The sequence below is a fragment of the Colius striatus genome, chromosome 8, assembly GCF_028858725.1.
Source record: "Colius striatus isolate bColStr4 chromosome 8, bColStr4.1.hap1, whole genome shotgun sequence".
NCBI classification, from domain to species: domain Eukaryota; kingdom Metazoa; phylum Chordata; class Aves; order Coliiformes; family Coliidae; genus Colius; species Colius striatus.
Window position 1 is genome coordinate 34,870,163 of NC_084766.1, and position 13,836 is coordinate 34,883,998.

General features: G+C 41.6%; 1 protein-coding gene across 2 annotated transcripts; it reads left to right on the forward strand.

The window, feature by feature from the left end:
- Positions 1-737: 737 nt before the first annotated feature.
- On the forward strand, positions 738-13,118 carry BUB3 (BUB3 mitotic checkpoint protein). Of its 2 annotated transcripts, XM_062001797.1 has the most exons (9): positions 738-803; positions 1,063-1,219; positions 3,242-3,436; positions 4,687-4,756; positions 5,861-6,012; positions 8,460-8,618; positions 10,010-10,187; positions 10,551-10,767; positions 12,770-13,118. In XM_062001797.1, the coding sequence occupies exons 2-9, from the start codon at positions 1,211-1,213 to the stop codon at positions 12,777-12,779; spliced, it is 990 nt and encodes a 329-aa protein (XP_061857781.1). In that variant the 5' UTR covers positions 738-803; positions 1,063-1,210; the 3' UTR covers positions 12,780-13,118. The 2 variants fall into 2 exon arrangements, with proteins under 2 accessions (XP_061857781.1, XP_061857782.1); XM_062001798.1 differs by lacking the exon at positions 12,770-13,118 and having other exon boundaries at positions 10,551-10,771.
- Positions 13,119-13,836: the final 718 nt, after the last annotated feature.

Consider the following 13,836-nt stretch of genomic DNA (forward strand, 5'->3'; position numbering starts at 1 on the left):
AAACGCCCAGAAGCTGTTTCGGAAACGAGGGGCGTTTATTGTCCCGCTTTACGGAGTTTGCTAAAAGCCTGACAGCCGGCTAGCAGTTACCGGGGATGGAACCCGGCGGCTCCTGTCCCGGCCCCGGGGCACCCACGGCTGTGTCCCCACGGAGTGAACCCTTCACACACGGTAACAGCGGTACCGAGCGAGGGGCGCGCTCCTGGCGGCGACAACGAAGGTGCCTTTCGGGGTAACGGAAAGAACAGGAGAGATAAGAACCGAGAAGGGATAACTCAGGCGGTGGGAACGAGAAAGCTCTCCCGGCACGTCCTTGCTCCGCAGGCGGGGTGTTCCCTTGCGCAGCCCTCCCCGGGTGCAGCTCGCCCCGGGAGATGGGCACCCGGTGTCCGTGCGGCCGCTCCGCATTGCTGACTCTGTCTCGCAATTGTTTAAGGGCAATAACTGGTGTTTCGGGTTTGCCCGTTGCCGCCGCTGAGCGCAGCGGCAGCCGCGGCTCGGGCCTGGCGCTGCGGGCTGTGGGCAGTGGGCAGCTCGGCCTCGGGCAGCCCGGGGCAGGGGGTGAAGCCGCCGCAGCCGCAGGGAGCTCAGGACCCCCCATCGCGGGAGCGGCAGGACGCGCGCCGCACGTACACCCCTATGGAACGACTACAAGCCCCAGGATGCCTCGCGGCAGGAGCGCGCGGGGCACGGCGGGACGCACGTCAGCCCTTTTGAACCGGCCAATAGCGAGGCGGCGCCAGTGGGCGTGGCTGCGGGAGCTGCGCGCGCGCGGGCGGCAGCGGCAGTCGCGGGGCGCCGAGGTGAGTCCGCAGCCGGGACCGGGGCAGGGCCGAGCCCCGCGGGCAGCGCCGGGCCGGGGCCGCGGGGGTAACGCGGAGGAGGAGCGGGCGGCGCTCGGACTGAGGGATGAGCCCCTTCCATCTCGGGCTGGCGGCCGCGCGGCCTCCACCGAGCTGGGAGCCGCGGCCTGTGGCGCCGGCCTCGCGGGGCGCCTCAGCCTCTGCGCCGCGAGCCTCGGCCCTCGGGCCCTTCTCTCACTCTGTTCCCCTCCCGCCGCAGCCAGCAGCTTCTCCGTGCTTCTCCGGGACCGGACTGCCAGAGCAGAGGCCGTGCCCCTGGCGCCTCAGCACCTCCGTAAGCCGCAGCTGCAGCAGGAAGAGAGCTTTGCTTTGGCGGTGCCGGGAGCAGCCGCAGAAACTCGAGCAAAATGAAAACGGTACTTCTCATGTCCCTTCCCAACGCTTTCAACGAGCGGCCGGCCTTGTTCAACCAGCCGTTACCGCCTAGATAAGTCAGAGCGCGGGCTGTGTAACGAGGAGCTGTAAAAGCACCGATTTGCTGCATGTAGTCACTCGAAATCAGCTTTGGGCAGTGATGGAGATGCAGAGGGGCACCCCGTAGTTAAGTCGGCGTTGCAGATTCAGCAGCATGTGTTGTCTTCTCTCTGATGTCTTCTTTGTGGGTCCCCTCTTGTGCTTGAGCATTTTATCAGGACTTGGTTGTTTGAGCTGTGCACGACAGTTACTGTTGTTTGGCAAACCTGTGTATTAAGTGATTTGTGTGGGCTTTTTTAGTGCTTAAAAGGGACATATAAAAAGCAAGAATGTATTTAAGTTCTCCCGTTTTATAGATCTTTCCGGATTACAAAACCTTTTGGGAGAGAACCTTCTAGATTTCTCATCTAAGTAACTAAGATTGCTTGTTGATTACTCTTGGGCTGGGTTTGTAACTTGTAGCAGATGCTCTTAAATCGTCATTTTTGTTCCAGTTTTGTGTCATAATTAGGCAAGGCAGTTAGCATGTTCAGTCTAATTCTCTCAGATGTTTGGAATTCCTTTAGACTTAGTGTCTTTGTGTAGGTTCATCTGAAATACTCTTTGAGGGTACAATTTAAAATGTGATGAAGGAGCTGCCAGATTCCCAGGTGGTAAAATCTTTATCTGTCTTTTGGCCAAGTGTTCCCAAAGCAGAGCTGAAAAAAGGTGTTAAAAAAAAGAGAGGTTTTTTCCTTATTCTTAAAAGTTTGTGGTTTTTTTTATCCTCCTTCTTGTATAAATAGCAGAAAGAGCACTTTATGTTTTCTTTTGAAGGATATCTTGCAGAACACCTACCAAAGTTACCCCTTAATTTTTTCCCCTGTGTAAGCATTGTAGTGCTCCCATTATTCTGCAGCTTGGTGGTTGTTCAGTGGCTGACAAGTGCCAAACTAGACTAATTGTGCACTACATTTGAACCTTGCCCTTATTCATCTACTCATTTCTCTCTTGGTTTCTTCTTGGAGGTCTAATCTTAACTCTGCAGAGTTACCAGTTAACTTAATGCTCAGCACTTTGAGCAGAAGGGAAACATGACTTGAAAAACAGTTTTGGTAGTTTTGTTGGTGTCCATACAACGTACAGTTTCATTTGTTGGAGTGGTTGTAAGGTCTGCACTGTTTTCCCAGCTGAAATTTGCTGCTCAAAGCCTCTTCTTTCTGCTTCTTTCATAGTTTACTTCTGATATCTCCAACTAGCTAGTCCTGTTCTGCAATCACCTTCAGAGTTGTTGATCTGTCATTTCATTGTTGATATCTTTTAAGTGCTTGCCTTACATTTCAGTAGCAGCATCCGTTTCTTATCTGACCTTCTTCAGCTTGTATGAGGAAAAACAAAATTAAAGCAGTTTAACTGGAAAAGATTTGATAGCACTTATGGAATCCTAAGGATTGGAAAGTTTCAGAAAGGCCAAACTAAGTCGATCCAAATGCAGTTCTTGGAAGTATAGACCAGTCAAAGCAAATCGGGATCAAATCAACACTTTTTCTTGGAGTTCTCAAACAGAATTCCTCTCTGCCTGTGTGTGCTTTTTGAAGTAGTTTATTAATGCTCACAATAGTGTATAAATATTTACTTTAAAAAATGCAGCCACCTGCACAATAGAGCAGGAAAAAAATGCATTTGTTAGTAACAGCATGTGAGCTTATTGATTAATAACAGCAGCAACTTTTTGTGCTGTTTTATCCACGCTATATTTGATGTTACAATTAAAATATTCTCTAGATGGGGAGGAATTTATTGAGGTGTTGGACAGGGAATCACCATCATGAATTTTAGTGACTTTGTCAGAAATCTGGGTGTTTTGAACTTGTTCTTGTGAACCTTTCAGGTCAAAGTGACCTTGAGGGAAGGGTCAGTTAGCTAGCCAACTTGCTAGTTCCTGCTACTAAAATTGTCTATGTGCATTGTTGTCTTTTCTTCAGATGACAGGATCAAACGAGTTCAAACTCAATCAGACTCCAGATGATGGTATTTCATCAGTGAAATTTAGTCCAAATACATCTCAGTTTCTGCTTGTTTCGTCCTGGGACACAACTGTCCGTCTCTATGATGTTCCTGCCAATACCATGAGACTCAAATATCAGCATTCAGGAGCTGTCCTGGACTGTGCTTTTTATGTAAGTTTGCAAAGTGGTTTTTCTTGTTATTTTATGGACATATAGTGCCCAAGCTACATGAGAAATGGTCAGTTCCTGGAAAGGATAATGAAATACTACCATGAATCTAGGCTAAAAAAGAGCTTACTTCTATCAATTACTCTTTCAATGAACATTGTTCTGATCCCAAATGAAGGTATTTCCTGTGGAGAGTGGAGGCACACAAGTAATTTGCTTGTGAAAGTACTTGTGAAAGTAATTTGAGCTGGTTTGTGTTGTTTCTGCTGTGGTGTGTAAATTCTGTGTGGGATTTTACAGTCCTACAGGTAGCATATAGCCCAGAAATCCTTAGTCACAGTAAATGCCTGTAGCCAATTAGTGTTTTTAACCTTCACATACCAGGTTGTTTTGGAAACATGGCATTGTTCCAAGGGAGCCATTTACCACATACTTGATTTCTGTATTTTTAATGCACTGAATTTCAAATATACTTTGTAATGGTTGAAGTTTATTGGTGCTACTTTTTTGTTTTGCCTCTTTCTTGGTATAATCTATGAACTAGAAGGTTTCAATGAGCATCTTTTTTGTGTTTTATTGTGTTTTGCCAATTGTTTTTGTCCTTCACTGACTTGACCTTGATGTATTACTGGATGTTTTAAGAATCCATTTAAATTTTTGGGTCTGCTTGTGCTTTTTCACTGAATATTTTGTCACATAGCAAATATTCTACTGTGGATTGACACACAGGGTCTCAAATGGTATCTAGCTTCTAAGCTAGGAAGGATTAAACTCCAGCAGATCCTTATACATCAGTCATATAGAACTGGTTTAGCTTGATGGTCATTTAAAAATAAATCATAGAATGGTAGAGATTGGAAGGGACCTTTAGAGATCATCCAGTCCAACCCCCCTGCAGAAGCAGGTTCACCTAGATCAAGTCACACAGGAACATGTCCAGGTGGGTCTTGAAGACCATTATGGAAATGGGAAATATGTGGTATAGTCTGTAACTGCTTTATTCAGGATGGTTTTTAGTTTTGCTTTTAAATGAAAAAAAAGAAAGATATAGCTCAAAGACCTTTACTGAAACATTTTGCAAAGCTGCTGTCACCTGCTTCTTTAGGTCTGGGACAGATCTTAACCCTTATGTCTTACATTTAAGAGGATGGGAATTAAGTCCTGTGTATGAGCCTAGGGGATGAATTGTACAGCAGCCAGGGAAACTTAATTCATGTCATATGGTGATTTATTTTTTTTATGATGCCTGGTAGGATCCTACCCATGCCTGGAGTGGAGGATTAGATCAGCAGTTGAAAATGCATGATTTGAACACGGACCAAGGTAAGCAGACTGGATTCTGACGGTGGTCTCAGCAGCTGGCTGAAGCTTCAGGTTCATGTACTTCCATGGACAGAGTATCTTTCAAGTTTCTTAGATGGGGAGGGTGTTTACTTTAAGCAGTAGCTGTTTAGATGTTGATTATAAACCTCTGTTGATGTGAGTTGTCAGTATGAGTGCTCAGCAGTCTCCTTTGTGCAGCCCATTCTGGTCAGCGAGGCACTGGATGGGCAATGTTCTTACTGTGTGATTGAAGACGGAGCTGTAACACCTTTTAACAGAAGGGCAGAATCCATTGCTGCCAAACTGAGGGTTTAAACCTTTCATTGATGTGTTTTACATGTGTATTTCTTTCTGTACTTATTTTAAGGTGAAAATGGAAGAAAAGGAAATAGCTATGTGTTTATCACACTGACTGTTCACACCATATTCATCAGAGTAACTAATGTCCCTAATAACTACTAACTGAAAGTGAGGAAACATTTGGCACTTTACCAGTTTGGTAGATGCCTATTGTAGGAAGCCTTGCATTGGATTTCTGCTGATAATCCTGCTGTGCCTATGAGGGAATCACCTAAGCAAAACTGAAATTGCCCATGTTATTTTTCAAAGAGTTGTGGTTTAAGACTTATTCAGAATGATCTTTCACACGTATGGCAGAATATATATAAAGCTTTGGCTTTGTCAAACATCATAGGTGACTGTCCATAAGTGTATGTACCTTTGTTATTATGTAGTAATTTATTGGAATGTTAATATAGATAAGCTAAAGTTGCTTTTTCTACTAGTGTCTGCATCAAAGGGAATGGTACCATTTGTTACTGACTGCTTCTTCATACCTCTGAAGGTCTGTTGGTGCTTACCTGAAATCCTTAACTTTCTTTCATAGTCTCAGGAGACACAAGTTGAAACTTAACAATCCTGAGCTTTGCAAAAGTTTAGCTTCTGAGAACTGATTTCTCCTCAAGGGGATTCCTGGCATATCAGTACACTTCAGGGAATGACAGAAAACTTTGTACTACAGCAGTGTCCTTTTTGTTCTTTATTCAATGTGTTCTGACTGTTTGTAGGGCCAGTTAAGTTACAATTGATTGTATTTTCTTACAGAAAACCTTGTTGGTGCCCATGATGCTCCTATCAGGTGTGTTGAGTATTGCCCAGAAGTGAATGTCATGGTAACAGGAAGCTGGGATCAAACAGTGAAACTCTGGGATCCCAGAACCCCTTGCAATGCAGGAACCTTCTCTCAACCTGAAAAGGTACGTACTGGATGTTAGATTCTAGGTGAGATGGTAAATAATGCATCCAGTGGCCATACAGGACACTTAAACTGATTTTTGAGCTGATAAAATGTTGCATTTAAAAATACTGATATCCAGAATGTGTTTTGATTTTTAGGTGAAGGCTTTGAGCTTTCATCCATAGGACAGCATCACTTGATTCTTAGCACTCATGGAGAGCTAAATTCGTGTCATTTATAAGAAACTTGGAGGAGAACCAAACAAAAGCAGAGTGGGACATTAATGCAGTTGTTAGTAATCTCTGGCTTAATTATAATATGCAGTATGGACTTCCTGGAACCCTAGGACATTTGGATATATCAGATCCTGGCAGTTGTTAAGTTCTGTTTGTTTTGAAACATGCATAGAGATATAACAGACCATTTAGGTTGCCTGAAATAATAATATTTGTTTCTTTAACTTGTATTAAAAGATTGAACAGAATTGCTTATTATAAGCAATATAATAATGTAATAAGCAATATTGCTGTTATTAATATTTACCTGTTGTTGTACTAATGCCTGGTAAATTCAGACATTCTCCTAACTCTAAAGTCCTCTGTGCTAATGAGACACCAAGAGAAATAAGGTAAAACGCAACATCTTAAGCTTTTTCTAGTGGTTATATTGTGTGTTAATCTTCATACTGCTTACAGGGCTACCACTGAAAGATTTACAGCACTGTCCTGTGTTCTTTATCCAGCAACCCATGCTTAGGAGTCTGTAATTTTACATCTGCATATATTTTTTGGCCTGTGTATTGAAATGTCATTTAGCTCTGTCACATCATGTAATCAAGTCATAATTGGGGGCCACCATTACCTTCTCCATCGTGTCTAAATAGCTGTGACTTCTGTTAGAACAAGCTGAATCTACTTCTGGCAAGACCTTTGTTCAGAGTAAAGTAATTGCATTATTTCTAGCTTTGATTTATAGTTGTATGTAGCATGTAAAGGACTGTGATAAATGGCTGACAGAATATCATATAATGGACAGCCACAGTGAATCAAGCTGCTTATTGGTTCAGCAAGGTTCATTATGTCATTTCTTTAATACTCCCCTTGATAAATGTGTACACCTACTCAACTGCATGACGATGGTTTCATTTGATTTATGGTGGTGTGGTGTAGAAAGAATACTTACTGTACAGGTGTGACATCAGTTTGTAAAGAAGATTTAAGATACTTAATGTTCTTTATGCCTTTGTTCCCATACATGTATACAAACAGGGTTTGTGTAATGTTTATCAATGTGTTGGATCCATTTTTACATCAATAATGAGGGGAGAGTTGAAAAAAAAATGCCATGTTAAAATGTGTAGCTGTTGTTGGCTCAGTTTTCTTGCCCTTTTTATACCTAAGTGGGATTTGGTAATTGAGATCATCAGAAACTTTAGGCAACTCCTCTGTGAACATTTAAGACTCTGGTCTTAAGGTGGGAAGTGTCATAAGAGGGAAGTTTAATAATCACATATCAGAGCAAGAATATTTGCAGAATGAATGTGGATTGATTAAGGGAAGTTTTTAATATGTATATATACATACACACATACCCACACACACATCAGTCTGCTTAGGATTTTGGTTAGCAATTAACTTTCTGGAAACATATTCTCCAGAGGTGTTTATAGCCAATGAAAAGTTGTGTTGTCTGATATCTCACTGCAATCTTACCAGGACCAAATCACTGTCAGACAACCAGAAAGTGAAACGAGGTGCTTGAGTGAAATTGTACAAGCACGTGCCAAAAGTAAATGGAATCCTTCTGGCAGGCTTCCAGATCTCTTACACTTTCAGTTCTTGATCTGAGGTGTGTAAAACACCTGTTTCCTCTGTATTAGCTACATTAGATCACTTTTTCACAAGCTTTTCCTTATAGATTGCTCCTGTTAGCAGCTGAGTGCCAGGACAGCTACAGGTAGCTGGGTTCCATCTTGTATATCCACAGCTTGTAATTCATTTGACAACACAGAGTTTTGGACTGAGCTTCTTTCTTTTTTTATACCATTTCCAGATTAACTGCCTACCAGGTAATAGTTGGAAACAGAATGGTTGATATGCTGAATGTTTTCATGGGAAGTTTGATCAAAAATTGGCTCAAAGGTTCTAATTTTTGAGTATTTTGCTATTCTAAGCCATAGTATTTTTTAAAATGTCAAGCATATTGTTTCCTCAAATTCTGCTTGATTTTACTAAAACACACAAAGTACTGTTTTATTTACACTTTATTTACCTCTAATGTGAAGCTCAGCTTGAGGTATTCTGTTTAAAAAGGAAACCAACATGATTGTAAGGTGGAGGAAAACAGAAGGAAATGTGTGGTGGGGTACTGTAGGTGACACCTAGTTTTGTACAGAACAAAACCTGTAACAACAACAATAGATAGCTAGGCTAGTAAATGTTAAAACAGTGTGATTTGTTTTCCAAGGTGTACACTCTCTCTGTGTCTGGAGACAGACTGATTGTGGGGACGGCGGGTCGGCGAGTGCTGGTGTGGGATTTGAGGAACATGGGGTATGTCCAGCAGCGAAGAGAATCGAGTCTGAAATACCAGACCCGCTGTATCAGAGCCTTTCCAAATAAACAGGTATGGCATTTGTATTTCTGCTGAATGCTCTGTAGGAAAAGTGAGGGGTTATATTTCAAGTTTTCTTCACCTTTCTCTGGTTTGGAAAAAAACCCCAAAACCCAAACCTGGTCTTCAAAGTTCTGTAATCAGACTCTGAGGAGGGGGTGGGAATGGTGTTGAGGCTGAACTCTTCTTAATAGCACAGCTTGGGAATGTTTGCTACCGACTTTACCAGCATACTACATTTTGCTTTATCTTCTCAGTTTCTTCTCCTTTTTTTCTTGTTTTAAAATAACTCGGTGTATACATCACAATACTGACCTGCAATTAAAAACAACAAAACACCCCCCCATGAAGCTGCAGTGGATGAGAGGGAGACAGAATTAGCAGGTGCTCAGCAGCCTTTGTGTATTGTAGCCCTGGGTTCTTCAATAGGCTGTGAACAGGGACAAGATTAAAACTATATGAATGTCATTTAGAGATTCTTCCTTTCTTTCTTTTTTTAACTCTGTGTCATGCATTCAAGAACCCTTGATCCATCATCGAGGGGGAATTGTACCATTTAGATGATCATACAGCTGTTTCATGTAGGTTAACATAGTGCATCTGTGGTATTTCTCTTTCTGAAGTAAAGCAAGAAGATGAGCTTTTTCTCTGACAAACTAATTTAGCAGGGAATTTTCCCCTGTACATAGTGATAGTACAGGAATTGCACGACCTAGTTACTTGTTCCTGAACTGGCATGGATGCTTTGTCCATTTTCAGTTCTAGTTACAGTAAAACAAGCTGATCTTCCAGATTATATAGTATTATGGATTTTAGAGAACCTTGCTATAGCCAGCTATCATTACAATCCTGTTTCTGAAAAGAACTATTGTGGGTTTAACCGAGAAGTTCTAATAAACGCATCTCGGGTTGCTCTAAGCGAGGACTGTAATTAACTGGATAAGTGGACACCACTTATAATCAAGTTTCCCTGAAAATACTATTTCATCTTGAGTGTTTAGTTGCTAGTTTAAAGCTCTGAACAAATTTTAACTTAATTCTGAAGCTATATAGTCTGTAATATTTCAGCCTCAGGGGATAGGTGGGACATGTACAAGGGGCTCTTAACTCTCTAAGTTTTTTTCCCATCCCCCAATCAACTTGTTTGGACCTGCAGGGGTAATTAAAAGTCTCCCTGAAAACTATGATGGAGTGGGAATCTCTCTGAGAGCTTTTTTTCCTGCATTGCTTCTTAGCAGCAAATTTTATTGATGGTGCAGTAGAACTGTGCTAACAAACAATTTCTGGTTGCACACAGTTGAAGGCTGTTTACTTATTTGCCTTTAGAGGGAGGATAAGATAAACTGTACTGCAATCTCTATTTGTAAACTTCTCAAATGCTTGCTTTTCTTTTGTTTTGGTAGGGTTATGTTTTAAGTTCTATTGAAGGTCGAGTTGCAGTGGAATATTTGGATCCAAGTCCAGAAATCCAGAAGAAGAAATACGCTTTCAAATGTCACCGTTTGAAGGAAAATAATATTGAGCAGATTTACCCAGTCAATGCTATTTCTTTCCACAACGTCCACAACACGTTTGCTACAGGTAAATGCTCCATTTTCTCTCACACTTGCTTCAGTTCCTTTAGTTTGGATTCAAACAGGATAGCTTTTGCTTTCCCCTTTACTTTTTTAAGCATTGTTTTCTTGCAAGGAGAAGGCTTTTGAAGTTATTTGCTGCAGTGAGAGTTAACTGCTTTACCAGGGATTTTGGGAAATACTCATTCTGTTCCTTACTGAACTATGCAACTCTATTTTTACTGATGAAGTATTTCCAGACAGTTTTCTCTTGTCCTTCATTTGTTTTTGGTCCCCTTTGATCAGATCTTTGCACTCTTACCGTTCTCTCCCACCCCTCACCTAAAAAGCACAATTTACAAACAGCTTTTAAAAACTTTGGAACTTTCAGGAGGTTCAGATGGCTTTGTAAATATCTGGGATCCCTTCAACAAGAAGAGGCTGTGTCAGTTCCATCGCTACCCCACCAGCATCGCGTCCCTCGCCTTCAGCAACGACGGCACCACGCTGGCCATCGCGTCCTCCTACATGTACGAGATGGACGACATCGAGCACCCCGAAGATGGCATCTACATTCGCCAAGTGACAGACGCAGAAACAAAACCCAAGTGAGTCTTGCTGCACCCCAGCATCCCTCCCCACGTTTATTAATTTCCCTGTTATTGATGGCAGTCCATAGTGCAGCTTGACAGCAGGGCTGGGTTTGATTTTTATCTCCTTTGCCCAAGCTTTCAATATCCGTAGGTTGATAGACGGCTGATGGATAAAATTGTGCCTGGTTGTTTAGTAGGAGAAGAATGTCAAACTCCTTCTCCTTTTTGAATAGGTGCTATTATATGAAGCTGTGGAGTTATTGCTAGCTCGTTGCTTTAAGAATTAAGTGAGGAATTCAGGAATAATTCTTTGGAGTCAATGTGGCTGTGTTTGGATATTTAAACTGTAGAACTAAGGAGATCTGTACGCGGTGGGTGTGCTCCCAGCTGTCACGGGCAGAAGCGAATCTGGATGCTCTTCCAGGAAGGTTCTGTAAAATCAAGGAAAAGCTTTCTCAGTTCCTGTCTATTGGAGTTTGCAGCCACCTGATAAAGCACTTTCCTATCTCTGTTGCTGTCAAAATGGGGCAGAGTGATTGATGGGGGTGAAAGCTTTCTGTTAAGCTCTCTTTGGCATGGCTGTTACACAGACAGATTGCCGTCACAGTGCGGAATTGCACTGCTCTTCATTATGCTAGCACAGGAGCAGTTGTTTTTATTTTCAAGTTCCTGTGGTTTGTCACTGCTGTGTTTTTTTTCCTTCTGGTACTCAAGCTGTCTTGCACTTCATTTGGTTGTCTCTTTTGTCTCTCTTATTTAGTATCTCAGTGGCTATGTAGATAGACAAGCATAGACGATCAAAGTTCTTGAGCTTAAAACCTCAAGACCTTCCTCCTGCCCTCCTTTAAGTGACTTGTATTTTACTTCAGAGCAGCCATTTTATTGCTGTGGGGACGTGAGGTGGAAGTGACAGAAGGAGAAATCCACCACCTCTCGCTTGCAGACGTGTGTTTGGCAAAACAGAACGCCAGAATTATTTCAGTATTTATTTCTGAGGCTTCCTCGGGAGGAAAAACGAGATAAAATCCAAAGATGATAATTCAGAGATGATAACTTCAGAATCAGTTTGGATTTATTGGGAGGGTTAAAAAAATAGAAAGGTAGTAAAAGGATCCTTGCTGGTGTTGGCCTTGTAATAGTAAGGGCTGCTTTCAGTTATTTTTGTTCATTGCTAGTTGTAGTTGCTAATTCTGTAGATGCTTCACTCTGCCGTATGAGGAGGTTAATCTACAATTAAACAATATTTCCTCTTGGCCCTCCATTATTTTCTGAAACAGATGGTTCATCATTTCCTGGGCTGTTAAATACAGCGAGGTTAAGGTTAGACTCTTGGGAATCAGCTAGTTTTGAATCATATTAGGCTGTAGAAGGAAAACTAATAAGAATACTCCTTAATATCATTTTGTGACTGTAAACAATTATTTATTAGCAAACAATTGATCCCAGAAGGGCAAATTGTTTGAGTCAGTAATGAGCTGAGAAAAGACAGAGCATATCTGTGTATTTGGAAAATAATTGTAACGTAATTGCAATGCATTTAGACAGGCATCTTTTTGGACCTGTTTCTATCTTTAAATGAATTTCTGAAAACATTAACAAGGTTTATATGCTTTTCTGACATTTACAAGTTGCTTGTGCCAACCTTAGGGCACTAAGAGTGATGCATATGTTTTAATGTTACAGCAGTGTGAGTCATCTCTGGTCCATTCTAAAAATAAGTTGCTTAGGACAGGAGACTAATAGTTGTTTCACAGGGATCTTTTGTTTTTGCAGATTAATTTGAATCACTTAGCATTTCTGCACGATGCATTCCTAAATGCAGCAGGATGGTGCCATATTATATGAAGAAAAACTTGTCAAGATCAGCTTTTTGATGACTGAATTATGATGTATTGCGTCTTGTTACAAGTGAAAGCAGTCTTTCTGCTCACTTCTGCTTTTATGGAATGTTCAATGTGTTGCCTACGTATTATTACTCCAAATATTGCATGCTGAAATACGGTTTTATTTCTTTCAGGTCTACTTAGTCTTCTGGTGATGCTGCTTCTCTACATGAGGTGCCCCACCTGCTCCTAACAAGACTAAAACAATAGAAGTGCGAAGAGCAATCTTTGTACTGATCCTGTTTTTAAACTAAGAAATATTTGTATATTGTAGTCTCTTATCTGTCATTAATTGCCTGCTTATGATGTTACTGAAACTGTTTTCTTTATCTGCTCTCTGTAGCTAAATTAGTTCAGTCCTGTAGGCAACTTTGTGTATACCTTTATAAGAACTTACCACGTTTTGTACTTTCTAATGATGGAAACTTCCAGTGGCCTCATAGTTGTTCAATAAATATCCATAGGTTTCTTCTTGAAAACAAATGCTTTGTGTAACATCTCTTACTGTTTATGAAACAAACATTAAGACCAAACCTTTAAGTTGCAAGAATTCACGAGTTCTGGGTCTTCCTGATGGATAAAGACAAAGGGTTCAGGAATTTTCCAATGGGATGAAGCAGGAATTTCTTCATTACTTGGGGCTGTTGGCTCTCCAGTGCTTTCACTGGGCTGTGAAAGCCTAAAGCTGTGTTAAGTGGGCTTGGTAGTTGCAGTGACTTATTCATTACTGGGGAAACATTGTTTCTGGAGGAAGGAGTTTGAAGATGTGATACTTTGTGTGTGTGTATGTGTGTGTGGTTTCTGGAGGAAGGAGTTTGAACATAAGATAGTGTGTGTGTTTGGTTTTTCTTTTTGTAAATGAGAATGTAAATCTGATCAAGAAACTCAACCTGCACATCCATCTTCTGCCAAGAAGAGCGTATTCAGTGTTGCACCTTCCTGACTGCTTTGAGGACATAAAGGTAACATGTTTTCTGATTAGTACCACCACTGACAGCCATCTCATCCAGCTCTGTTTGCAGAACACTATCAGACTGCTCTCTCAGCAGCAGCCTGGATCAGGGGTTTGGCAAGTACTCAGTACTTAAGTACTCACTTTGTAGTGAATAGTAAGGAAGGGACAGAACAAAACTCCTATGAGGTTTACCAGAGGTGATTAAGGTGTGGGTATTTTGGGGTTAGGATTGGACTCATACTTCCA